We start from the raw sequence: 27,955 nt of genomic DNA, 5'->3' as shown, positions 1-27,955 counted from the left end.
TGGCAAATGCATTGCAGGCTGATTAAAAGCCTTCTTTTTTAAAATTGATTTTGCAGGACCCATTCCCTGTGTGAGGACACTTCTTCAGAATTGCAGAGAGTCATTTCCATGGAGACAAGAGGCCTGTCTGAATCCCGCAGGAGCTCGTTCACAGGCACTGGAGCAATGGCTAGGTAACTGGCTAACTAGCTTAATTTTGAATATTAAAGGATAGCTTGTCTGCAAAAGGTTGTTGAATGTGGGAGGACAGGGGTGGTCATCATAGATTTGCTAGAAAATGAGTTCAGTCCATCTGAAAACACAAAAAGCCTATAATGAACATAAAATGGAACAAAAGATGCTTCAACCTTAATTTTGTACCTTATAGCTCAATTTTTAGTGTGCTGGAGTTGGCGAGTGGGCTCGGGCAGAAAAGCACATTGTAGTTCAAATAGGAAAAAGGTTTAATAAATGCTGAAAATACATTGAATATGGAGGGAAAATAAGTAGTAAAGTCAGACAGTAAGGGAAGGGATAAATAAGTTTCTTTTCAGACTGTTAACTGGATATAATCTTATGTAATAAGAGTGTAATAACTATTCCCTCCCACCCAGTCTTGATGGTGGATAGCTCTGACAAGAAAGCAGACGTAAACGTTGAGAATACAGGGATTGCTGAGTATTTTTAGGATTAAATTATGTCTGTGATGCACTTGGAGCCTCAGTCAACAAAGGTTGGAGGTGCTGACTTTGGCCCAGGTTTAGGAAAACACACCTCTCCTGGACAGCATTTAAGCACATGCTAATCTTCAGGAGTGTGCTTAAGTCCCATTTAGTTCATTGGGAATTAAGCGCATGTCTGAAGTGGAGCCTGGTGTGACGTTGTGCAGTCTATATGGTTTTATAAAAATATGGTAATGAGTGAATATAATGTAACTGGAATATGCTTCATGCAAAAGGTCTCTTGTAAGGTATCATTACAAAGCTTATGATTTACTGAGTATGATCATCCTATTTGTATAAATGTACCACTCTTGTATCTGGGACTAGAAATATGAAATATCACTCTGAGGGCCTATTGTAATTATGCAAAGTGTGGGCCATTAATGGTGGTTTGGAATCTTAATGGCTCCCACCAACCAGGACGATTGACTGGGGCTCTGTTTGCAAGCAAGCCTTCCTGTGAGTCAGGATCGGAGGAATGAAGGCTTGGGGTCTTACAGTGACATGTGATCATGTCACTTGAACTGGAATCCATCTTTAACCTTGTGCTTTTCCAGTGGGGGGGAAGGGAGGTGGAAACCCAGAGAGAGACAAAGGATTCCTTATGCAAAAGATATATAAAGGGGCGGAACAGAACAAGGGCAGAGAGCCATCATGAAGAATCCCCTAGCTACCACCTGATCTGGAACAAGAGCTGTACCAGGGGAAAGAATTGTGCCCAGGCCTGGAAGGTGTCTAGTCTGAGGAAAAAACTTACTGAAGCATCTCTGAGGGTGAGATTATCTGTATTCAGTTTGATTAGACATAGATTTTCGCATTTTATTTTATTTTGCTTGGTGACTTACTTTGTTCTGTTACTACATGGAACCACTTAAATCCTACTTTCTGTATTTAATAAAATCACTTTTTACTTATTAATTAACTCAGAGTATGTATTAATACCTGTGGGAGCAAACAACTGTGAATATCTCTCTATCAGTGTTATAGAGGGCGAAGAATTTATGAGTTTACCCTGTATAAGCTTTATACAGGGAAAAACGAATTTAGTTGGGTTTAGACCCCATTGGGAGTTGGGCATCTGAGTGCTAAAGACAAGCACACTTCTGTTAGCTGTTTTCAGGTAAACCTGCAGCTTTGGGGCAAGTAATTCAGACCCTGGGTCTTTGTTGGAGCAGTCGGGAGTGTCTGGCTCAGCAAGACAGGGTGCTGGAGTCCTGAGCTGGCAGGGAAAACAGGAGCAGAGGTCATCTTGGTACATCAGGTGGCAGCTCCCAGGGGGTTTCTGAGATCCAACCCGTCACACCTGGATTTAAGTGCATTCCTAAATAGGGGCCTCTGTGCCTGACCTAAAGAATTTCAACTGAATTCAGAGCTCTGTTTGTCTTCTGATATAGTCATTAATTATGTGAGGACACTTTCAAGTTAAATGACACATATTTAAAGCAAACAATGATTATTAAAAATGAAGTCATTTTACAAATGTAGTTTATTATTCTCCATTTCTCTCATCTTGAACAATGGAAAATAAACTACTCAGTTCCCTCTGTGCTTCTAGTTACTTTTACTTTCAGGTTCTCACGCAATAACACAGTGCTGCAATGTGTGGGATGCAAATTCTGCTGGTGAATGGTTTTCAGTGGACTCAAAATATATATTAGGAACTTCTTGACTGATCTTAGGTTTGTAAAACTGGTGCCTAAAAGAGGTGACTGTGCCCCTTTAAAATGTTCTGCTTTCTAGTGTGGTTAAGACGAACCAAATGAATCATTTTCATTATCTTTGCAAACCACAAACTGTGGTTTACCAGACAGGCACAAAGATACTGAACCTTAATTTCATATGTGAAGGTTTTTGTCAATGAGGTGAAGGCTATATCATTTATTCTGTGGCCTTGGTGAAGTTTTTGTTTTGTAGTCTTAGAATTACATTCTATCCCTTAATTTAATGTAGGCTTTAGACTATATGTATGATACTGACCCGATGTGGAAACTAATAAAGGAACAGGAATGTGAAAAACTGTCCTCTGATTTCTGTGTTCCTTCCTTTTTTATCCTTTGCAACTCAAAGGGTAAGATATTCAGAGGAAAGTCTGTCAGAAACTATTGTATTAGGCCCTTGAGAATATGCAGTCAAGTGGCATATGTACTGTACAGTAGCATTTAAATTGCTAAAGCACTAGTGTTTTCATCACTGTGTCATCCACCTTGTAGATTCTGGATAGATGTAATGCTAGCTTATCTGGAGAAGTCTAAAGAACTTTCCTTGAATATTGCTGGGCCTATCAAAGAAGTTCTGCTCTGTTCAGCATTTCACCATGTTGTTTGCTCAGGGTAGGTCTAGGAAGCATGCAAGTACACAGCACCTGTCCTGACTGGGCTGCCATTAGAGGAAAATAGTCTCCTCTGTGGAATATTATACTGATAAACTGTTATCACTGCTGGGGATTTCAGTCTCAAATATCATCATTTGGACACATTTTAGAAGCAAAAGACTCACTTTACCCCTTTTACAAAGAACGACTATTGTCCTTTAAGAACATGTAACTTGGGGTGGGAAGAACATCATAAAGAGAAACCATGCAGCAGTGATAAAACTTATACGGGTGTCAAGAGTGTTTGTTTATGTTATTCTAGTGCTCCATTAGGATTTTAGGATGAGGAAATGCTAGTTTACATGCAACAGGCAATTAGTGGCTTTCATATTAGGGGCTAGTCCTGTTATCATAATTAGTTATTCATAATGCACACAGTATGCTAGATTGGGTGACCAGATGTCCCGATTTTATAGGGACAGTCCCTATATTTGGGGCTTTTTCTTATATAGGTTTCTATTACCCCTCACCCCCGTCGCGATTTTTCACACTTGCTGTTTGGTCACCCTAATGTTAGACACCTTAGAGAACATACAGATAGATATATTGTCTGCTCTGAAGTGTTTACAATCTAATAATTGACATGACACAACAGGCAAAAGCTACAAACAGTAGGAAGTGAAATAGGAAGGTAGTCAGATGATGTCACGCTGTCTGGAGTGGCTCACAACCATGGGTGCCTACCTCAGGGCAGACTGGGAAAAACAGGGCAGACACCCCAAACTGGTGGTATGTTCTATAAATAGATTTTACCAGGGATCACTGTAACAGTCTTAACACAGAGTCACAGACAGTCCTCTTAGATTCTCCAGCCTATCGCCATTCAGACAAACTTAGTGATAAATGGTCACATACACTAAATATCAAACCACATTCAGGTTGCTTCCAGTCTCAAGAGACCAGTCACTTATCTCAGATCAATGGGTTCCATAGATCTTACACCTAAGACAAGGCCTGCAGCCAATCCTGTAATAAACTATGTAAAGGATTATTAACTAGGGGAAAAAAGAGAGTTATTTACAGGTTAAAGCAAGCAAGCCTATACCTGTACCCACAAATGAGTTACCATCTAAATCCTAAAAGTGACAGAGCTGTAGAGAGATCTGTCAATTCAAAATGTCTTTTAGGGTGGACCAAGGAAATAAACCACGTTTCCTCTAAGCTGCGTGGCCACATGGCCACACAGGTGTCTGTTAAGCCCCATGCAGGGGCTCAGGGCTGTGGTGGGGAGAGGCGCCTCTCCCTCACCATGGACCTGCAGGGCAGGGAGAGGCACCCCTCCCCAGCACAGACCTGCCCCTGACTTGCTGCAGCCAGGGGAGAGGAGCCCCTCTCTTGGCCCGGCCTGGCACAGGCCTGCCGGAGCTGCCGGGGAGAGGAACCCCTCTCCTGGTCCAGCCCAGGCCCACTGGAGCTGCCATGGTCAGGGAGAGGCATCTTTTCCCTGGCCCCAAGCTGCTGTGGTAAGAGAGGGTCCCCTCTCACTGCAGCCCTGGGGCAGCCTGCACCCCAAACCCCTCATCCTGGGCCCCACCCCAGAGCCATCACCCCTAGCCAGAGCCCTCACCCCCTGCACCCAAGCCTCTGCCCCAGCCCTGAGCCCCCTCCCACACTCTGAAACTCTCGCCCCCGCACCACATGAATTTTGTTATGTGCACCAATATAGAGGTGATGTATATCACCTTCATATTGGTGCAAATTCATTCCGCACATGGATGTAAAAAAATTAGAAAGAACACTGGAAGTAACCCTTGGGGATCTCTGGCTTCAGTTTGGTTTCTCTGGCCCTGAGAGAAATCAAACAGCACAGAGATGAAAAATCCTCACATCAACTATTTTTATTTCCCTCTTCTAGCATTCAGAGCGATGGGACAAGATCTTCTTCATGTGCTTCCCCAGGGGTGGATGAGGCAATTAACAAAGCTTTTGTCTTGTAATGGACCTCTTAAATTTTGATGGTCCTCCTGGAGGGGTGGGGAGAGGGAAGGGAGGATTCCTGTGCCTGGGTTCACAAGTTCAGAGCAAACATTTTCAAAGTTATAAAGCAAAACGTACATAGTTTCTGATAGCACGGAATACAGACATTACAAGTGAGATTCATACACACAGCAACTTACATGCATTTTGTAGAGTTTAAACACAAAACATGCTTATAAGACTGATACCTATTTTGAGCAAATCCAGCACACAGGTGAACTGTCTGGTCTCCAGCTGTGAGTTTCTCAGTTCTTAGCTAATGCCTGCAGTCTTGGGAAGAGCTGGTACCTGGTTTGCCAGTGTCACAGATGAGATTTACAAAATAAGGTGGCACAGTTACTGATAAAATTCATCCACATTCTCAACCCACTAAAATATCCTTAAAGGGAAAGTGTCCCCTTAATCTGAAACTCCAGCCTCCATCACTTTCCAGCAGTCTCTTCACAACCTTCACCATCCAATCACCCTTTGTCCTTACTTCACATGGCAACCTTTGGGTATGTCATCACATGAGGATTCAACATCTCCCCCCTTCCCTCAGCACAGGATCTCTCACCTCTTTACATTACTCCTAATGTCAGAAGCTTCTAGAGCTCTAGATGATTTCCAGTCCCGCCCCCCTTGGCAAGATGCCTGCTGACCATACAGCTAGTGATGTCTCTCTGGCTCCTGTCCCATGTGGTGCTGATGGGGGACCCTGAGGACAGGTGAATAAGGTATCTTCCTGGTTCCTTTACCATGTCAGAGGATGGGGAGCCCATGATGTGGAGGTTGTTGTATTATACAGAAAAATGTCATGCTCCAGTGATGTGGCAGGGTCCAGAGGTTGTGAAAACCCCGACTCCACCATTGATGCAGAAGTTCTAGCTGCTACTGGGCATGGCTCTAGCCCTGGGGGAAGCCTTGAGCCATCTGGGATTCTTGTCTCTTCAAACAACATTGTGTGTCTCTTCCTTGCAGGTTATCCCATTTCATCTTATCAATGAGATCATGGGCGACACGACATTTGCATCATGAAGACCAAAGGCCAGATTCTTTCCTTGAGCGTATCCGAGGGCCAGAGCTCAAAGAGGTATCCAGTAGGGAAAGTAACACTCACTCCAATTTGAGCAATGATGAGCAGCCAGGCAAAGTGAAAAAGTAAGTTGATCTGATTGTACTTTAGTGGGAGAAGAGTGGTCTTGGAGTAATCATGTTCTTTCTGTGAATGGGATGTGAGCATGCTGGGTTTTATTTGAGGACAGGAAATGAGTAGGGTAGCTAATATTCTCCAGAAACTTTCCTGAAAGTAATTTAAGTCCTCCAACTTCCAAGAAAACTGGAGAAAGCAATAGTGAGTATAGTCCAAGTTGAAGCTTCCCTAATTCTCCAGAAGTCAGCATATCCAATTACATGAGTTTCAATAGAGTAGAGCTTAGCCAGCAATAGAACAGAAATAAGATAGAGCTGCTTAATAAATTTAATTTCTCTAGGGATCGTCATGCCAGGCTTTTTATTCATAATTAGCAGAAGGTAACCATTGCTTTGGCAGATCTCCTCGGATAAGCAGTGGAGGAAGGCATGGTTCAGTTTGAAATTGCAGCTCTGTGGTCTTTGGCCTCACAGATGGAGGCACAAGCCCTCAGTTGCAGATAGTTTGCAGAAGCACTTAGGTAAATAATACATTTTCCCATCAGCTGATATAACATAAGAAATTCTTACATAGGAGTGCAACATGCAGATGATGGTGATACTTCTGCTACAACTAATGCATTCCTGCTGCTTTTGTTGGCAGTCATTGTGCTTGCTAGCAAATGTGCAACCACAGCTTAGAAATGCTATTTCTCTATTTGTTCATCAGGTAAGAGTAACAAACCCAGTTCTTGAATGGAGAAAATAAATGCTTTGTCCCCCTGAACTATTGGTATGCCCCAGTTTCCTCACTTTTTCCCACTCTGCAGTGAGAAGCAGGTTGTAGTGTAAACACTGATACCACGCAATCCTATTCAAGCACCGAACAAACCAATTCTCTGAGCCTCACATGAATGATGATAATGAATACTATTTCCTTAAAATGTTTTCTTCCTCAAAAGCATGTTGGCAAGGGTTTCAGAGGTGACGTTTTTAGCTTACATTGCTTATGACATAACAGTCCCTTACACCTGGACTTTATTTTATACTGTTTGGGAGGAAAATACTTCCCAAAAGAGCACATTGACATATGGTCAGCTTACCTGCTCTCACTCTGCTGCTCTGTACTGGGGATGAAAGCAGTTCCCAGTGTAAAGACATTGAGAATCTGGACGTTAGCTTCTAGTGCTTGGAAACTCCACCCCAAGTATTTGTGCAAAATGCAGTAACACTTAATCGTACCCACTCAAATATCCTCCATCAAATCACTGATAGGCTTCTGGTCCAGAAATCAGAATTTTTTTTGGCTGAGTTGAGCCATTAGAAGATGTTCACTCATCAGTGCCACAAGCAGGTTTAGTCTTGTCTAAAATCTTTTTTTAAATAAATGAACTAATGCCTTCAAGCGAGCCCTTCATGTGTTTCCAGGCTTTCTATTTTGCAAATGAACATAATACATGACTTAGTGCATGTCTACACTACAAAATTAAGGCGACCTAACTAATGTCAGCATACAGTCACTACAGTAATTACATCGGTTGTGTGCATCTACACTTTACTCCTTGCGTCGGTGGTGTGTGTCCTCACTAGGAGCACTTGCACCGATTGTACTATCAGAGTGGGGCATTGTGGGATGGCTTCTGAAAGCCAGTACCAGTCGATGTAACCAATACAGCATCTACAACCGTGGCTCTCAACCTTTTCAGACTCCTATACCCCTTTCAGGAGTCTGATTTGTCTTGCGTACCCCCAAGTTTCACCTCACTTAAAAACTACTTGCTGACGAAATCAGATATAAAAATATAAAAATGTCACAGCACACTATTACTGAATAATTGCTTACTTTCTCATTTTTACCTTATAATTATAAAATAAATCAATTGGAATATAAATATTGTATCTACATTTCAGTGTATAGTAAGTAGAGCAGTATAAACAAGTCATTGTCTGTATGAAATTTTAGTTTCTACTGACTTTGCTAGTGCTTTTTATGTAGCCTGTTGTAAAATTAGGCAAATATCTAGATAAGTTGATGTACCCCTTGGAAGACCTCTGTGTACTCCCAGAGTATGTGTACCCCTAGTTGAGAACCACTGGTCTACACTGACACTGCATTGACCTAACTACATCAACATTGACTATGCCTCTTGTGGGGGTGGAGTTATTAAGTCGGTGTAGTGGGGCAGTTACATCGGCAGGAACGAAATTTTAATGTAGAAACTTATATTGGTCAATGTAAGCTGCCTTGCATTGACTTAACTCTGTAGTGTAGACCAGGCCTTAGTGGCTTAAATTAACCCCACACAGCTGGCTAAAAAAAATGTTGCAGTTTGTTAAAACACAGTGATGGGTTTTTGCTGTAACTTGTAACTTTTTGGCAGGCTCTTACTTTGAAGCTCAGGCTCACATAGTTTGTGGCAGAGTCTGAGCTGGGTAAGGATTTGGTTTGAATTTGCAGCTGATAATTCATATTATAGTGAAAATCACACAGATTTGCAGCAGATCGATACAGTTCCATCTTTACTGAAACTGCTTCTTAATAATTCAAGCTTGGAAACCGTGTATTTCTTTGCATGTCTAATGTATTTTGTCTGATTAGTCATGCTACTATCTTCTAGTCACTCAAGTCAACAGCCAAGAGATTTTCTGATTTCTGCATTAGGAGCCCATTAGTGTTTCTGGTTCAAAGCCAATAGAGTGGACAAAACAGGTCATGTGCCAACAATGTTATTTCTTTAGATAACCAAATTCTGAGATACCCAGTCTCCCCATCTCAGATTACAATGCTGTTGCCATGTGACAGCAGCTCCAAATTGTTGTGCCATTATGGAGAGTTAATTTTGCAGCAACAGCAGGCATTTCTGCTATCTGTCCAGGATTCTTGGCACTGCTTCTGTGAAGAAGACTTGAAAGGCTTGAGAAACACTTATAAGAGCAGCCAAATGGGAACGCTGCTATAAATAGCAAGATTCATGCTGTCAAGCATTAATACGCCTGAGAGCAGGCTAAAGTGCTTGAGACATCTGACATGGTCACAAACGTGTATGTTCTGTACATGATCAAGGGCAATTGGTGCCCTGAATAGTTATGCAAAGGGGCTTACAGCGGCGGTCAAAGTTGACCCTCTTAATCTTTTCAGAGTATGTGTAGGACCAGCAGTTCGGTCTATCATGTTGGTAAGTGTGCACAAAATGTCCAAGGCTTTCATATTGTTCCTTTACTGTGTTCTGTTTAACTTGCTACAGTCACTGGTCCCTGGCCAGATTTAATGTCAACAACAGCAACAACACCAATGAAGAGTAAGTACATCACTGCTTGCTTTATAGCACCTACCTGCCTGTGATGTACCAGCTCCTTATCCTCTTCCCTGTTGAAAACATGTTAGTGACAATTGTAGCTATAGACTCCTGCTTATCTTTTTCCAAGCACCTTCCTGATATGTGGCTTTATTGTAGAGAAAGATCTAGTTTTGTAGGTCATGGAAATATCCCTGTGTTTCCAGGAGAAGTTAGTGTCCTAACTTGAAGGGCAGCTTCTCTTCTTTTCCACCACCCAGTCTGAGTAAACAGCTCCTCAGCTCCCACCTCCTCAAATTCAGGCTGGCTGATTTTGCAGCTTTGCTAATGGGTTTGTTAACATTTAAACTTATGAATGAGAGAGCTCTATATTCTTTTTTAACAGTGTTCTCTTTTTTATTGACACACAGGGCTTTGCGTCCAAATCAAATGTTCAAATACCTTCAGGTTGTCATCTGTGGTTAAAAGTTGATATTGAGCAGGTTACGCGGAAGTTCTGGATGCACTCTGTGTAAATCAGGATTGGATGTCTTTCTAAAAGATATGCTTTAGCTCAGGGGTTCTCAGACTTTTGTACTGGTGACCCCTTTCACACAGCAAGCCTCTGAGTGCAACCCCCCCTTATACATTAAAAACACCTTTTTATATATTTAACACCATTATAAATGCTGGGGGCAAAGCGGGCTTTGGTGTGGAGTCTGACAGCTCGCGACCCCCCATGTAAAACCTCGCGATCCCCTGAGGGGTCCCAACCCCCAGTTTGAGAACCCCGGCTTTAGCTAAACCAAAAGTTGTTCGGTAGGTGCAGGAATTGCTTGGTGAAATTATATGGCCTGTGTCATACAGAAGGTCTTACAGAAATGATCATAACATTTCCTTCTGGCCTTGTGATCTGTGGAAGTGATAGGGAATAATAACATTTTAGGTTTCTGAGGCTATTTAATTCCTTCAAAGGAAGAGCTCTAGAAAATGTGTAATCTGAAATCACTCCACACTACTGTGGATAATGGCTCTTGCCCTCTAGCTCTGGGAATGGCACAGCAGCCAGCAGCACCTTTGTTCCTGCCATGATGCTAGTCTAGTTTTTAATTCCCACCCCCCCCCGGGTAAAAACAAAAATAAAAAAATCCCCAGGACCAAAAGGAAATTCTTTTGATCATTTTAGGCCATATTAGAAACATAGGAAATTGCTCCTATTCCCCCAAACAATTAATTGTTGAGCAATTCACCGTGAATTTAAAATGATAAATTCTCTGAAAACTTCTTTCCATTTCAAAACCCCATACTTTCACTTGGGAGAAATTCTTACTTCTCTTTAAGTGATTTTTGTTGTTGTTTTTGTTTCCATGTGCTTGATTTAAAAATAAGTGTCGTGTGCTACAACAGTGACCCAATACTCAGGATTTGGGGCTATTACTGTAGAACAGTAATAGTAGAACTAAAAGTGCAAAGCCTGGTTTAATGGTCAGGACACAGGACTGAGAGACATAAATACTGAATTCTAATCCCATTTCTGGCCGTGACTCATGCTGTGACCTTGCGCCTGTCACTCAACTATTGGTGTTACAGTTTCCCCAAATGGAGACAATACTTACTTAGCTTACGGGGGTGTTGTGAGGCATAGTTAGTTGGTATGTAGAGCAGTTTAAAGGTGAAAAACATTATGTAAGTACTACATTTTATTAAATACTATACTAATCTGATTATAATGGTATAGGCAGGCAAGTCTTTCCCAGCCTACAGGGACATCTCCTCCCCCCGTTCTCAGGAGAAACTGGACAAAAGACTTTCCCATTTCCTTTAGTCAAAGGGAATAGACATGACTATCCTTTCAAACAATTACTTGAATGCTGCTTACTCAATAATACTTCAGAGGAAATAAACTGCAGTTTTGGTAAAGCTCCATGTTTGTCAAGATGGAAGGGGCAGCAGAGTGTCCACTCTTGGGGCAGTGAAGACGAGGCCTTCAAGTCTGCAGATGTCATGCAGGGGCTGTGCTTGCTCTCAGGGTAGAGCAAAGGAGGGGCCTGTCCTTTCCTTTGACTCCAGTGACGAGTCTTTAGAGTGCTTTTGCATTGTACTAACGTTGCCGTACCAATAGCTACTGTGTTTTAGATCAGGGAGATGGATAGAGCAGTGTATGAACAAAGAGGCGAGTGAATCCAGCCCCCAGTGAATACCTGTAGTAAATGCAGAGGGTCAGGGGAAATTCCATCCCCAAACACAATAAAAACAGCTATCTACTGATGAGTGGGTTAACTACTGATTTTTATCAAAACACCCCTTCCATGGTTCAATGGCGCTGATACATTTTGATTGCTTAGCCATGTCAAATGAATCTTCCTTGTGTAATCAGGCTTATAAATGTGCAGCAGCACAGCTCTTTTTAAAAGAAGCATTATGCCCTAGTGCTACAACCACCCTTGGGAGCCAAACACTTTGAGTATTGTGAACCAGTGCATTGATACAAATAGTGGTTATGAATGGGGTTCATGTCATACACAAAAGCATAGTAGTTTGCTGTCAGAATGGATAATGTGATACCCAAGAGTGTTTCTGAATGGCATAGAGCTTTGTGGGAACGGCAATATTTGAATTTAAAATGCAATCACACAAGATCAGAAGGCTAATGGTAAAGAAAATGAACTTGTGAATAGCACCCTCTGCTGTTGTGCTAGCCCTGCTAAGATGGGTTGAAGTGCAAAAACTTATTTGATTGACCTTATGTGTAGGTAGGACTTTAGGAACTCTTTCAATTAATCAGACAATCAACACAAAGACTAGATTTGCCCTACAGTTGTGCTCCCTGGATTTTCATGGGCATCAGCGAAGTTTCACTGTATGTGTTGACTGTGCTCAAGCCTGGTTTGGTGAACATTTAAATAACCTCTTGGAGAATGCAAACAGGGATGGTTTTAGGATTTTGAATCCTCCCAGCAAAGTAAGGCAGGGGTCTTTCAAATAACCATGCCCTACTGCATCACAATGGGAGTGTGGTGGTAGCAGTATCAGGGCTCATGTTTATTACCCTTGGGTAAGGGATATTTCCAAGCCAATTGCACTTATCTTAAAATTAGTGAATATATTTTCACACTGTCCTCCTGTCCCTTAAAATACTGTACTCTCGTTAAAATTGGCATGTTCTTAGGTAACTCTACAAACCGCAACATAAGCTTTCTCTCCTGTGAGAGGCATGTGCAAGAACATGTGGTGAACACACGTGATGTGAGCTCATGGCATTTTTCCCTGCTGTGCCCATTGGCTAAGATCCTACAATAGCATTTTTCTACATGCCTCTCTGGTAGGTGATTCTGCTCTTGTATACTCTAGCTTCACACTGGAGTGACTCAGTTCACTTGAATAAATTTACTCCTGATTTACACTGATCTGAGAGCAGGATCAGACCTCGGGTTTGTCTACACTGGCAATTTACAGCACTGAAACTTTCTCGCTCAGGGGTGTGACACCCCCTCCCCCCGAGCGCAGCAAGTTTTGGTGGGGGCGGGGGTGTCTGGGAGCCATGCTCACAGCGGTGGTAGCTACGCCCCTCGTGGAGGTGGTCTTCTTAGAGCGCTGGGAGAGCTCTCTCCCAGTGCTCTGATGTGACCACACAAGCCACGTAAAAGCGCTGCTGCAGCAGTACTGCCAATGTAGATTAGCCCTAGTGTGTGCAGATCAGAGTGGAACAAACAGCCACCCTGGGAGGAAAATGCCTTGTCTACCACCAAGCCACAGCTTGTACGTAGAGTTTTAGACTTGCAAGTGGCCCATTTACATTAAATTGTCAGGGATATTGATGCTTTCCTAACTGAAGCATGGGGACACTGTCTACTTCGGGAACAAAAATCTTAAATACAAACATTGTATATGGAAATTTTGGGGGCAAATTCTTTGTTGGTATAAATTGATACAGTTCCATTAACTTCAATGGAGTTTCACCATTTACACAAAAAGAATTTGGCCCAAAATTTAAAGATCGATCAAGTAGTGGCAAAATTCTAGCAAATAATTTCCATCCAATCTGAAAAAGATTTCTTTGTCTATATGGTAATTGGAGACATACCACCACAACTGGATTTGAGCAACCCCAAACTTTGGGGAAGTTCAAATCAAATAGAGGACTGCTTCCTCTATACTGCGCTGAAGCAGAACCCCAGATATGAACTCTAGAAGAGTTTGTATCTGGACCAGAACCTTGCAGCTTCAGTCTACCTCTCATGCTGTTGAATGTCAGGAAATAACAATGTGAAGAGAGAGCAGTAGTAAAATGCCATTGGTTTATTTACGTTTATTGTCTCCGGAACACTTAATAAATGTGAGGTGAAAACCTGGCCCATTGAAGTCAATGACAAAGTTCCTATTGACTTCTAGAGGGTCAGAATGTCATCTTTCTTGCTCAGATTTTGAATAATACTGCTGTGCTGAATAGACAGCAAAAGCTTGTTTCCACATTTTGGTTGGCTTTGTTCAAACATTGGCTATGGTTCTCCTCTTGCACTGGGGTAAGTCAGGGGTAATTTTAATGGAGTTAGCCAGGAGCAAAACAAGTGTGAGAGGAGGATCCGACCCTTTTTACTTAATCACTACCACAGCTTTAAACAGGCAGTCGCTGCTGTTGGGGTTAGAGTATGTCAAAGGACCAAGCAAATCTTGAGACTGTCAAAGCATTTCACGTTCTAATGCCATGAAACAGATGTTTTTGATTGCCTGAATTTTAAAGAGTCAAGCAAATAGGAAACATTTCACTATAAACAAAGCAAACACTGTTGTATTTACTTGCCTGATAAAGCATGGGTTAATCTCTCACAAAATCAGCCAACATGATTTAGTACCATGCTACTGTTAATTCTGGAGCATAGATCATGTAATACAGGTCCCATTTATACCAAATGGGTGGATCGCCTACTTGAGAAGCCCTGCCCTCTCCTCTTCTGTAGGAGCAAAACCCAACTCTATAGCCTCCTTTATCCTACATCAACTTCCATCCTCTAGCCTCGCTTAGCCTAGCCTCGCCTAGCCTGGTAAATTGGGAACATTGCTAAATGTTACACTATGTTACACAGCAAGAATAAAGAAAAGAACGAGGCAAAGGAGGAGAAAAAAGAAGAAAAAAAGGAAGAAAAGAAAGAGGCGAAAAAAGACGACAAAAAAGATGATAAAAAAAAAGAGGAGTAAGTATTACTAGTGAATGTATGGTTGTAACACACCTCCTGCACCATAGAGCCTTTCATGGAGTAGTTAAGTCTTCAGAGCAAGGCTCCTGCTACAGTCAGCATTTTCCCAAGCTGCAGGGGTGTTCTCGTGTCAAAGCTATAATACATTTTCAAATTTGAAACTGCAACTGCTCAAGGAACCTGCAGCATCTTCCCAAGCATACAGGTCTGTCCTTGGCACCTTCCCAATGATTTGTTGCACTAACTTCAGATCAGGAGTAGGGGAAGATCCCTAAAAGAGCCCAAACCATGGCCCCGCCCCCATACCACCCCTTTTGCCCAAGGCCCCGCCCTTGTGCCACCTCTTCTCCCCAAGGCCATGCCCCCACCCTGCCTCTTCCCCCAAGACCCCACCCCCTGCTCGCTCCTCTTCACCCCGTCGCTCGTCCTTAAAGCCGATAAAGTGATGGGGCCATGGCCCTCCCCCCCCCACCTGTTCTGGCACCCCTGCTTCAGACTGAGCAGTAAAGGGAATTCAAATGATCTCTGATCACCTGAGAAGGCAAGAAATTGCCTTCTCTATCAGGCCCTATTAGTTAACAGCAGTCTCCTTTGCAAGTCTGTACAGGCTTGGTCATGGTTCAGAATATCTGTAGAGTCAAGGTGGGGCACCGAACAAAAAAATATACTTATACAAATACTGACCTATTCAACATCTTCAGTTATATTTTCCATTATTTACCCTACTGTGAGCAGGAGCAACTCTATTGACTTCAATGTGGTTGTGATTTCTCACATCAAGCAGTGCATTTGGCCCTTAGTGTTATGTAAATAGACAATTGTTCCCTAATTAGCAATTTATAAACTCCGTTCCCATTGATTAGGGTTGGCTTTAGTTCAATGCCATGTAAAGAAGAAAAGATGGAAAGAGAATGAGTGTTATATGTGCAGAATGAATGCTGTTTCTGAGGGGTGTGTTATAATGAATACATCACAGATGTGGGTAGAGTGTGCTGTAGGTACCGTATTGCTGTAGTATCCCTAGTTAAGAATGCCACTTCTGGATGGATTCTTTCTGATCCCAGGACATAGATTCTTCTCTCTTAACCAAAGCTTTATTCTAGAGGAAGCTCTGTCAACCTCCCACAGTGTGCAGTGGGGTTTGTCCTTTCACACAAGTCTAAGGTTCATTGAAACAAACCAGAAGAGAAAAGAATGGGATTGACTTATATGAGAAAGGGTTATTCTTTTGAGAGTGCAAAGTAGGCAATGACCTCTTTGACACCAGGAACAGGGTTATCACAATTTTGTTGTGGTTTTTAGAAGAAATTGGTAAAAATTCTTGGCTGGTGGGAAAGGTAAATAGGTTTGTTTTTGGTTTTAAAAGAAGGGCACCTATACCATGAATGTTCAGAATTGGGGTTTTTAATGATAACACATGTTTCAATGTTATTTTGACATCTATGTAAATGTTTCTAGTTCCTTTTGATTTTCATGGATTTTGGGCATGTAGGAATAGACTGAGTCAAATGAGAAAAGCTTCAGCTGCTGTACTGAGTAATATCTGGGATGTCGGCAGGGATGGCACACCCTTTGGTGCTATGTCTTTGTCATTAACTGAGCTGCAACCATTACAAACTACTAGAAGGGTGTTCAGCCTTGGAGATCAAAAACATGATCTCCTTTTGGAAATAATTTCCCCCAGTGTACCTCTGCATGTTTTACTTTTCAGGAAGAAAAAGGAGATCTTTGTGATTGATCCTTCAAGCAACCTGTACTATAGGTGGCTGACCATAATCGCGACCCCAGTATTCTATAACTGGTGTATGCTAGTGTGCAGGTATGGATTTATATTTAATGTTTATTTTAGGCTGCAGAAGGAGTGCCTGGTTTGTCTGGAACTGGAAAAGCCCACCTGATTCTTTTATTTTAATATAGTGCCCAGACTTTTTCTTCCCCATTACTACTGCTGCATTGCTCATTCACTAATTAGTTTTCTTGAGGATATGCCTTTTTTTTTTTTAAAGGTTTAAGACAGGGATCGGCAACCTTTGTCATGCGGCCCATCAGGGTAAGCCCCCTGGCGGACCAGGCTGATTTGTTTACCTGCCATGTCCACAGGTTCGGCCGATCGCAGCTCCCACTGGCTGCGGTTTGCTGCTCCAGGCCAATGGGGGCTGCGGAAGTGGCCCCAGCACATCCCTCGGCCTGCGCTGCTTCCCGCCACCCCCATTGGCCTGGGACGGCGAACCATGGCCAGTGGGAGCCACGATCGGCTGAACCTGCGGACGCAGCAGGTAAACAAACCTGCCCGGCCCGCCACAGTGCTTACCCTGGTGAGCTGCGTGCCAAAGGTTGCTGATCCCTGGTTTAGGATTAAGTATCAGACACCTGTTCCAAATCCTTTATTCTGGTTTCTGTTCTTTTAAAGTGCATGTATATAATATACATGCACACCACATATGTGGAAACGATATCTGTGAGATAAAATTAAGAGTCCCGTACATATATCATGTTCTTTGGACTCCCTACACTCTGCTCACTAATCCGTCTCCCCCGAACTTATTAAAACAGCTGCCATTACTCTCCGTCTCCCACAAGTAGCCCAACAAGCCAGATAAAAGTTCTACCCCAGCTCTCGAGGTGTAGGACAAGTGAGTATTGCATCAGTGATGGGATTATGCTAGGAGAATCTTGCCACCAATCATGGATATAAACAGGAGCTTTCTACTGTTGATGAGAGGAAATTCCAGAAAAATGGAAGTTCTTTCTATGCCTTTAGCCTAAAAGGCCCCGAATTCCCTGGGCCTTAAAATCCTGATATTCTGTATAAAAACGCTATTTTAGGTGATTTTGAAGAGTGTTCTTCTCTTTCCAAGTCTGTATATTTGGACTCATGATCCTAATGAAGCCTATTGTTCCAGGCAGAGGGAGCTGAAAATATTAGCAATAACATTTAAGATGTTTTCTTAAAATAGTTTTTCGGTAAAAAATGTGCCACTCCACACACACTGGGTGGAGCACTATCAAGATTTTCTCAGCATTCATTTTGAATTACCTGCAGAACTTACTGCTAAACTCGTGCTGTTAAAACCTTAATATCACACCACACCATCATGCATTTTCTTTCTTTCTCTTTCATTTTGTACAAAAAACATAGCACTCTTGTTAAAAGCTGTTTCTTCATTATGCAGTGTAGTTGTAGCTGTGCCAGTCCCAGGATATTAAAGAGACAAGGTGGAAAAGTATTATCCTTTATTGAACCAACTTCTGTCTGTCTGCCTAAAAAGTCTTTGACTGGCAGCAAGCATTCCCAAATCTGTGCCTGTAATGGCATCTGTGTGCCATCTAGTGGCTACAGTACAAAGTGAAACTAGGCCAATGTATTTCTCTAGGCACTGTTACCATTTATGGAGAAACTTGTGGTGGTCAATACAGGGATAGATAGGCTGGTGGATGGCAAGCAAGATCGGGGAGTAGGCAGAGAAGAGTCATTTAAAATTAGTATGAGGAATTTTGACATGGCTTTTCCTCCAATGGCAGGAAGATATTACTGGAGTACGTGAAATGGACAGTCGGACTCAGTGTATCAGAGTCATGTGGGCGTGCTATGGAAGCAGATCACTTAGCCTCTGGGAGGCATGGGAGATGGTGTGCCCTATGTCACGCAGGAGCAAACCTTCTTCCAGTTGATCCAGGAATTAACTTGATGGGATCTGAATGAATTCTGTACAGTCCTCCTCTGCTTGTAGCTCTGATGCTGTGATGTGAGATCTTGAGGATCTGAGCTGAGAGAACTGACGCAAAGTAACATGTGTGGGATGTGTGTCTATATGTGAAATTTGCCCCTGCTATGTAAGACCTTTGGTTTCAGAAATATCTCATTATGTTAAGTCATTACATTTAAATTCACAGCAAATACTCCAGTGCAGACATGATGCTCACAGCCTGTGCAGTGCCAGCAACAGTTGCTAAAATGCTTTTAGAATACACATATAGTACTCTCTGCACCTGCTTATACAAGAGGAATGAAATCTTCCGTGTCTTTGTGGTTTTTTTTAGAGCCTGTTTTGATGAGCTACAAACTAAACATATTATATTATGGGTGGTCTTGGACTATAGCTCAGATATCATCTACATACTGGACACATTCGTCAGATTCAGGACAGGTGAGTCCTCTTAGGATTTTACATTGTTTTCAGACATAACATGGGTTATGCCCTACTGGATCAGTGTGCCGGTGGCTCATATAGTTCAGTATCCTGTCTCCAACAGCATCTAAAACTAGACACTTCTGAAGAAAACACAGGAAACTCTGAGGTGGGAAATTATGGAATAACCTGTGTTTAGGGAAAGCTTTTCCTAATGCCCCTCAATTAGAGATTGGTATATTCCCTGTCTTATATCCCTTCCAAATTTAAAAACAAAAACAAAACAACCCTATATACTATGATGGTGGATTTTTTTTAATCCATATAAATGTTAAGTACTGTTTTTTAATCCTGCTAATGTCTTGGCATTCATGATCGTTTGTGGCAATGAATTCTACAGGCTGTTTATTCTCTGTGTAAAAAAAAAAGTATTCCATGAGGCGACGGAGCCAGTTTGCCTGCAAGAGTGCTGTGACAGCCTCTGCTAAGAACTTTTCTCTTGCAGTGGATTTGAACCAGAACTTTAATACTACGTTGTGTGCAACCAAGCAAATGACATCAGTACAATGGTGACCACAGTTGCAGGAGGGAGGTAAAATCTGCTATTGCCTTGGGAGGCATTTAAACAATTCACAGCAGAAAGTAAACTCAGCCTCCTTATCATTTAAATTTAGCAAGTAACTTGTTTAACAAATCAGTATATCTCAGATAGATATCTGAGGCCTTAAGACTTAAATTCATTTGGCTTCACCTTATTTCCACATGAGGCCAACCATACCCAAAAAGATTCCTTCTGCAGTGTACTACAAGGGGGATTTCTAACAATCGAGAAGAAGATGGGAGTTCATTGGTACTGCACAATGGATACAAATGCAGTCCTAGACTTTGCATGGGACTATTCTGATTAGGATTGTAAATCTGTCAAAGCACTGCTAAAATGCTGACTCAACAGTCCTGGGTTGGGGTTGCAGAAATGCTATTGTGAGTCATTTAGTCACTTCAGTGCAGGCATCTGCAGTGGTTTCTGTGAAGTGGTGGAATGTGGAAGTGTTCTTTTAAGTGATGTAATTCAAAAAGGCCATTCTAGGAGCACAGGGCCATGGAAGGAGGAACTTACTTCAGAGAGCACTGGAGTGGTGAATTCAAAGTGCAGCTGAAAAGGAGAGGACAATAGGGTGATCTGAAGGAATCAATGTGAGACTAGAAGCCAGGGTGTACTGAATTCTAATCCTGGGTCTGCCACTGACTTGCTGTGTGGCCTTGGGCAAGTCATTCATCTCTCTGCCTTATTTCAACCGTCTGTGAGATAAGGGAAATAATGCTTAACCACTTACCTCACATGGGTGTTGGGAGTATTAGTCAGTCAACATCTATACAGTTCTTTGACAGTACTATATAAGAGATACATATTATTAAAATAACTTTGACTTCCAGCAGATTGAAACTGACCTACTCAGCCTTAATATGTTACTTTGTGGTGATCAGAATGGATAGACAGACTCCCCATCCCTCAACCCAGTCCCCGTGTTTGGAATATAAATAGTACTAACAATAACAACCTTTTAGCTCAAATGCTACAGCTGCTGCTTTACAGATCCCTGTAGTGGCAGATTCCTAACAGACAGGAGTTACCCTTATATGAAAATGTTGTTGTGTGCACCACTAATTTACTGCAAGGGGACTCAAGCAATACTTTTATTAGGTGTATAGGACTGTCAGTTCTGATCAGATCACTGGCCCACGTACTCCTGTCTCCTACTGCACCCGGTATCTGATCATTCATAATGCATGTAGCCAATTGTGCAATGCAGTAGAAGAGGGATCCTGATCCTCGCAAGTGATCCTCTTTGCTGTGAAGATTTGTTCATTTGTACATTTCTAAAAAACTTCCAAAAGCTGCTATACAGAAAAGGTGTTGCTGTACTATCAGTGGAATTTTCCCCCTGCAGGGGCTAGTAGAGAATCATCTGGATGTGTATTCTCCTTGCAGCTTCAGTAAGCACTACTCAACTGTGTTTTATAGGCAGGGCCGGCTCCAGGCACCAGCTTAACAAGCAGGTGCTTGGGGCGGCCAAGGGAGAGGGGCGGCATGTGCGGCAATTCAGGGGCGGCAGGTCCCTCACTCCCTCTAGGAGTGAAGGACCTGCTGCCGAACTGCCGCCGCTGATCGCGGCTTTTTTCCCCCCCCCCAATTGCCGCCGCCGGTCGCGATTGCGATCGCGGCTTTTTTTTTTTTTTTGCTTGGGGCGGCAGAAATGCTGGAGCCGGCCCTGTTTATAGGTTATGACTGTATGTAGTTCCTCTTGGAACACTGTTGCAATCTAGGTCTTTCATAAGTGACAAATAGCACTGCAGCCGTACTGCTCAGGAATCCTATCATTGTAAGAGTAGAGTTGGCTTTTCAGGTTCTCCCATTTCCCAGTACACAACAGCACTGATTTCAAAGTTGGTTACTGGCCCAAAACGTACATTTTCTCATATTTCTTAAAATGTAACTTTTGCTGTAATCTTTGGTATAAAGAAAAATCAGCATGTGTATATATCAACGATCTGATCAAAAGATGAATCAAGAGCAAGAAGCCAATAAAGGGGAATATTACAAGGGTTCAGTCTTGTCAGATATTTTTTAGTAGCAGCAAAATACAGGTTTTGCATGAAGAAAATGAATAAAGTAAGAGAATTAACTTAAGGTACCTTATAGCCTGGCCACTGATTGTGTCTAAACACTGAGGCCCAGATCACCAAAGGTATTTAGGCACCTACCTCCTATTGTTTGGGAGTTAGGCACCTACATACCTTTGATGATCTGGGCCTGACTTCTGATTGACTGGTTGGGTATTTGGAGGTAGGGTGATATAATAACTGTGTTTAAACCCACATCTCAATCACATTTGCACACCCAGAAGTCCCATGATAGGGTCGATTCTATTAGGGCCCCATCCAAAACTCATTCTTTTCATTGACTTCCATCAGCTTTAAAGCAGGCCCTTACACACCATGTCAATATCACCATTCTGTAAATGAATTGTGTGGACAAAACCAAATAATGAAAGACACAATATTAAAAACCCGTGTTAAACAATTGTAATGAGATGTTCTTTAGTGGGCGCCTTAAATCATGTATTCATATTTTTTATTTTTAAAAACTAATTTTTTTCACAAAATCAAGATGCATATTAGAAATTCTGGTGGCCATCTCACAGGACCAAAATGATTCTGAATAGTGAAGTATCTCCCTAGAGAGAAAAAGTCGGCTCTGAAGATTTTATTTCCTTTTGGAATCTGGGATTTCAGCCACCCTCTGCAGATCTTCGGCTGACAGCTCAGGCTCTTTTGGTGTGACTGCTGCTGGAATACTTTGTCCAGTTCTGGTGCTCACAGTTGAAGAAGGATGTTGGTAAATTTGAGAAGGTTCAGAGGAGAGCCATGAGGATGACTGAAGGATTAGAAAGGCTCCTTATAGTGATATACTTTAGCTCAGTCTATTTAGCTTAACAAAGAGATGGTTAAGGGGCAACTTGATTATAGTCAATAAGTATCTACTTGGGGACCAAATATTTAATAATGGGCTGTTCAATCAAGCAGAGAAAGGTATAACACAATCCAATGGCTGAATATTGGAGATAGTCAAATTCAGACTGGAAATAAGGTGTAAATTTTTAACAGTAAGAGTAATTAATCATTGGAAAAAATTACCAAGTGTCATGGTGGATTCTCCATCACTGACTATTCTTAAATCAGGGTTGGCTATTTTTCTAAAAGATCTGCTCTGGGAATTATTGTAAGGAAGTTCTATGGCCTGTGTTAGACAGGGGGTCAGATTAAATAATCACAATGGTCCCTTTTGGCCTTAGACTCTATGAATCTATGAGTAAGTGTTTATTTTTGGTAGAAAATGCTCAATGAATCATTGTAATAGTCTAGTTGGCACTGGTTGTTCAGAGAGTAATAATAATACTTAGCTCTTATATAATGCTTTTCATCAGTAGATCTCAAAGAACCTTACAAAGGTCAGTATCATTTATCTCCATTTTACAGATGGGAAACTGAGGCAATGAAAGACAAAGTGACCTACCTGAGGTCACCCAGCAGGTCAGTGGCAGAGCCAGGAATAAAACCCAGGTCTCCTGAATCCCAGACCAGTGCTCTATCTAGGAAATAAATAAACCTTCTTCCCTGACTGGTTAGAGCATTAATGGCTTTTAATTAAGATTTAATTTAAAAAGTTACATAAAGCTTATTATTTTACCAACATCAAGACTATCTCACAAATACTTTAATGGACCAAATGTCAACCCAATAGTTTCCATGACTGGTTCTTTTTTTCACTCATAATTTTTTGAGAGATTGTAAATGTCTCACTGAAACACCAACAAAAAAGAGTCATTTCCCCAAAAGAAAAAACCACCCCCCCAGCTTAATCTTCGGTACAAGAAGAAAATCACAGATAGCTAAAAAAAAATCTATCCTGTTATGTTAGGGTCTCACTGAACATTTGTTGCATTCTACTATATGCTGCTTATTCTAAGATTTCATTTGAAAACATTAAAGCCCTGATCCTACAGACAATTACACATGTGAGTAGTTCCACTGAAGTCAGTGGAATTAGTCACAGGAATAAAGTGAAGCATGTGTTTGCAGGATCAGGTCCTAAGTTTCTAACCTTTCTTATTGCAAAGATACAGCCATCACAACATAAAGGAGACAGGCTGCTGCTCTGTAACCCAGCCATGCAGAAAACTGCCCAACAATAACAGGGTTAACCCCCTACTATGCCTCTTCACCTGAATTATTGTGAGCTTCAAAAACTAACTGAGGTTGATTAAAATGTGGGCAATGTCTTTCTCTTTCTTCTCTTCAAAGAAAACTGTGAAAATTAAATGCAGAAATTACATTCTGGCCACATTCAGTTAGAACAATTAAAAACATAAGAAGTCAGAAAATACAAAAGCTAAGGTTACCAGAGCAATGTGAGCTCAGCCATGTTACACATACATAGTATTGTCTAGTTTCTGCTTTTCCTGCTTAAATGTTAAGCTTAAATCTTATTGTTTATGTGGTATACCATAAAACAAACTGGATGTACAACATGTCTGAAGTAATGCTTGTCTGGCTTTTTGTGATTTTTAACTATGCAGCCATACCTTAGTATTGATGTAACTTTGTACATTTAGTATTGAAAACAAGTGGGAAGCTCCCACTGAAGTCAATAAGGGAGGCCTTTGTGTATCCAAGGAGCAGAATTTGATCAGCTAGTTCATATTGTATATTTAAATACTATAAATATATTTAAAATATAGATGATTTTTTCATATTGTGTCACATATTTGTCTGCATCACTAAGCCCGAGTTATTCACTTAAATTGGGAGAGGAGTATTGGTCTTGTGGTTAAGCCTAGCACTAGATTGCAACTTTCTAGAGAGCAGTTCCCAGTTCTGCCACAGACTTGCTGTGTGACCTGGAGCAGGTCACTTAGGGTATGTCCACACTGCTATTAAAAACCCGCGGCTGGCCTATGCCAGCTGACTCAGGCTCAGGGGGCTTGTCCTCGTGGGGCTGTTTAATTGTGTTGTACTTAAAGTACTGCACAGGATCTTTTCAGGGGGAATAAGGCAGAACGCCACATTTATTAGTGATACATGTATTCATTAACACTGTATTATATGCATATAATATATTACACTTACACTCACACACACACACACACACACAAACCCATTCCGTCTTGTTGTTACCAATTAGTTGCTCCCCTTAACTTCACTGGCCAGGTGAGTTAGATGGGGGAGGGGGTGGAGCCGGGCTTCTGCCGATCCGGATCGATGCTCCCATGTTGACAAGACGAGACCCGGGGTCCTCTGCAAGACACCTCACTTTTATAGCAGCTTTCCTCTTATGCAAATCTATACCAGATTCAAACTCTGTGTCTGTGTCCATTGGTCCTTTGTGCTGCTTTCTTTTGAGTGTTGTCCCAATGCTGCAAAGAGGGTGTTTCCAAAAGAAGGTGCTTGCTTCTAACCCCCGAGGCCGTCAGTATGTCTGCTTGTCTTTAATGAGCCCACTTGACACGTTTTATTGTCCTTGGGTCTGGCTCCCAGCCCCTCTCCAACAGTTGAGGCTGTCTGGAGGTGCTGCCTTCCATGCCTTGCTCATCCACACCTCATTCATTCAACAGGGCAATTGATTAAGAGTGGGGGGGGGGAAGAGCTCTTGTTCTACTGCTAGCAAAAAGAAATTTTTCTTCTATCTTATTCTATCCTTAGGGGCTATAATATTATACCAAGGGCAATGCAAAGTTTCTAAATGAGGCTTTGATACAAAGTCCCATGAAAACAGAGGTCACACGTGGGTAGACCCACCACAAGGTTATATGAAGAGGCACAATGTAAAGTCATATGAAAATTATTAGAGATTGATCTACAATTGCAGTGTAGATGTTCAAGGCCAGGCTGGATCATGGGCTATAGGATCCTGCGAGGGGTGAGGGTCCCAGAACTTGGGCTCCAGCCCAAGCCCTAATGTTTACACTTCAATTAAACAGCACCTTAGCCTGAGCCCTGCAAGTCCGAGTCAGCTGGCATAGGCCAGCCGTGGATGTTTAATTGTAGTGTAGACATATGTTTAGAGACTGATTTTGCTATCTTTACACTGAAGAGCATCTTAATCCATAGACTTCAGTGGGACTAATCATGGAATAAAGTGCTACTCAGCATGAGGAAGAGTATCAGAATCTGGCCCTTAATCTCTGTTAACGTCGGGGGAGGGGTGCGTGTGTAATAATGCTCCCATTCATGGTGTGGCTTATCTATTTGGACCCTGATCCTGCAATGAGATCTGCACAGATAGAACCAACACCCACATGGAGCTATATTGACTTCATTAGGACTTCATGTTTCAGTGGTCCAAATAATTGTCTTTGTGAGTTTGGGGCCTTTATACTGTAAGCTCGTTGGGGCATGTGCTGTCTCTTAGTGTATAGCGAATGTTTATCACAATGGACTCCCAGTCTTGGTTGAGATCTCTATGTGCTATTGTAATTCTACTGCTACTACTAAATATAAAGCTTATACAATATATTTTTTATGAACTATACCGGAAACCTATGGAAAGTACATTAATGTCCATATATATTATGATAAGTTTCAAATGCAATAATGTCTTCAGTATTTGCAAGCAAATAAGAATCCTTTAGGCATAAGCTGCAGCCTCTTTCTGACTAATTATAGGTTTGTGGCCCATCTTCTAATGTATTCTAACAAAAAACTGTTATTTTTTTATTCTTTTAAGGCTTCCTTGAACAAGGCTTACTAGTCCAAGATGAAAAGAAATTAAGACAACATTACACTACTACCGTACAATTCAGATTGGATATGCTCTCTCTTTTACCAACAGACCTGGCATATTTAAAGCTTGGGTTGAACTACCCTGAACTACGGTTTAACCGCTTGCTGAGGTTTGCCAGGCTATTTGAGTTTTTTGACCGCACAGAAACCAGGACAAACTATCCAAATATGTTTCGGATTGGAAATCTTGTCTTGTACATTCTTATCATCATCCACTGGAATGCATGTATATATTTTGCAATTTCAAAGCTTATTGGGTTTGGAACTGACTCCTGGGTCTATCCCAATATGTCCCATCCAGAATATGGACGTCTGTCCAGAAAGTATATTTACTGTTTGTATTGGTCAACACTGACACTGACGACAATTGGAGAAACTCCGCCTCCGGTGAAAGATGAAGAGTATCTCTTTGTGGTCATTGACTTCTTGGTGGGTGTGCTGATCTTCGCTACCATTGTCGGTAACGTAGGCTCTATGATTTCCAACATGAATGCCTCCAGGGCAGATTTCCAGGCCAAAATTGATTCCATAAAACAGTATATGCATTTCCGAAAGGTGACAAAGGATTTGGAGGCCAGGGTCATTAAGTGGTTTGATTACCTCTGGACCAACAAGAAAACAGTAGATGAGCAGGAAGTTCTTAAAAACCTGCCTGACAAACTTAAGGCTGAAATTGCTATCAACGTCCATCTGGACACGCTAAAGAAAGTGCGTATTTTCCAGGATTGTGAAGCTGGGCTTCTTATTGAGCTGGTGCTGAAGCTGAGACCTACGGTCTTTAGTCCTGGAGATTACATCTGCAAAAAGGGGGATATTGGGAGAGAAATGTACATCATTAAGGAGGGCAAATTGGCTGTGGTGGCAGATGATGGCATAACACAGTTTGTTGTCCTAAGCGATGGCAGCTACTTTGGAGAAATCAGCATCTTAAACATCAAAGGTAGCAAATCTGGTAACAGACGGACAGCCAACATCAGGAGCATTGGTTATTCCGATCTATTCTGTTTATCCAAAGATGATTTGATGGAAGCCCTCACTGAATATCCTGAAGCCAAAAAGGCATTGGAAGAGAAAGGGCGGCAAATTCTGATGAAAGACAATTTAATAGATGAAGAGGCGGCAAAAGCAGGAGCTGACCCTAAAGACTTGGAAGAAAAAGTGGAAAGACTTGAAAGCACTCTGGACAATCTACAGACTAGGTTTGCTAGGCTCATGGCGGAATACAACTCAACCCAACTCAAAGTAAAGCAGAGACTTACCAAAGTGGAAAACAAAATGAAGAAATATGGAAGTGGCTTCTTATCTGATGGAGGGGAAGAGTCTGTAAAAACTGAGGAAGTGGAGAAAAAGAATTAATAGTTCATTTATATTTCCTCATTCAATCTAGAATATTTCAGCATGTAAAGCCATAAATATATATATATATAAACATATTATATATGTGAAAACACTCACACACACATGATTATTTTTATATGGACTCCAAGAGAATGGTTTTTAGAGTTTTTAACTAAAGCAATATTTTCTTGTAAATAGGGAATTGTTATTTTTATCTTGTTTTTAGGAGGAGACTTTGGATTGTCATTTGGGTCTTTTTTGTACTGATGACATGTTTCTTATGAGTCATGCTCAGATTATCTTTAATGTGGTATGTATAGATCTTGACACATTTAATTGTTGTTTATCTGTTTCCATGCTCCATGAAGGAATCATGTGTAACGTAATGGACTCTTCCAGAAAGAGGAGACAGATCTGTATTAGTAATTAACTATGCTATGTCCACACCCTGTACCTTGGTAGCCTAGTAGTCTACTAAATACATGTCATAAATCCAGACTACCCAAAATCCATATTA

At 41.7% G+C, this 27,955-nt stretch overlaps 1 protein-coding gene across 1 annotated transcript; it reads left to right on the top strand.

The window, feature by feature from the left end:
* Positions 1 to 54: 54 nt before the first annotated feature.
* On the top strand, positions 55 to 27,955 carry CNGA3 (cyclic nucleotide gated channel subunit alpha 3; the record flags this gene model as incomplete). The annotated part of the gene is made up of 5 exons (XM_034759208.1): positions 55 to 173; positions 6,010 to 6,189; positions 16,341 to 16,448; positions 18,671 to 18,777; positions 26,045 to 27,955. Coding segments are annotated over 5 exons (1,926 nt in total), but the record flags the coding sequence as incomplete, so codon positions are not given.

This window comes from Trachemys scripta, chromosome 1 (assembly GCF_013100865.1).
Source record: "Trachemys scripta elegans isolate TJP31775 chromosome 1, CAS_Tse_1.0, whole genome shotgun sequence".
Taxonomy (NCBI): domain Eukaryota; kingdom Metazoa; phylum Chordata; order Testudines; family Emydidae; genus Trachemys; species Trachemys scripta.
This window is presented reverse-complemented; position numbering and strand designations above follow the sequence as displayed.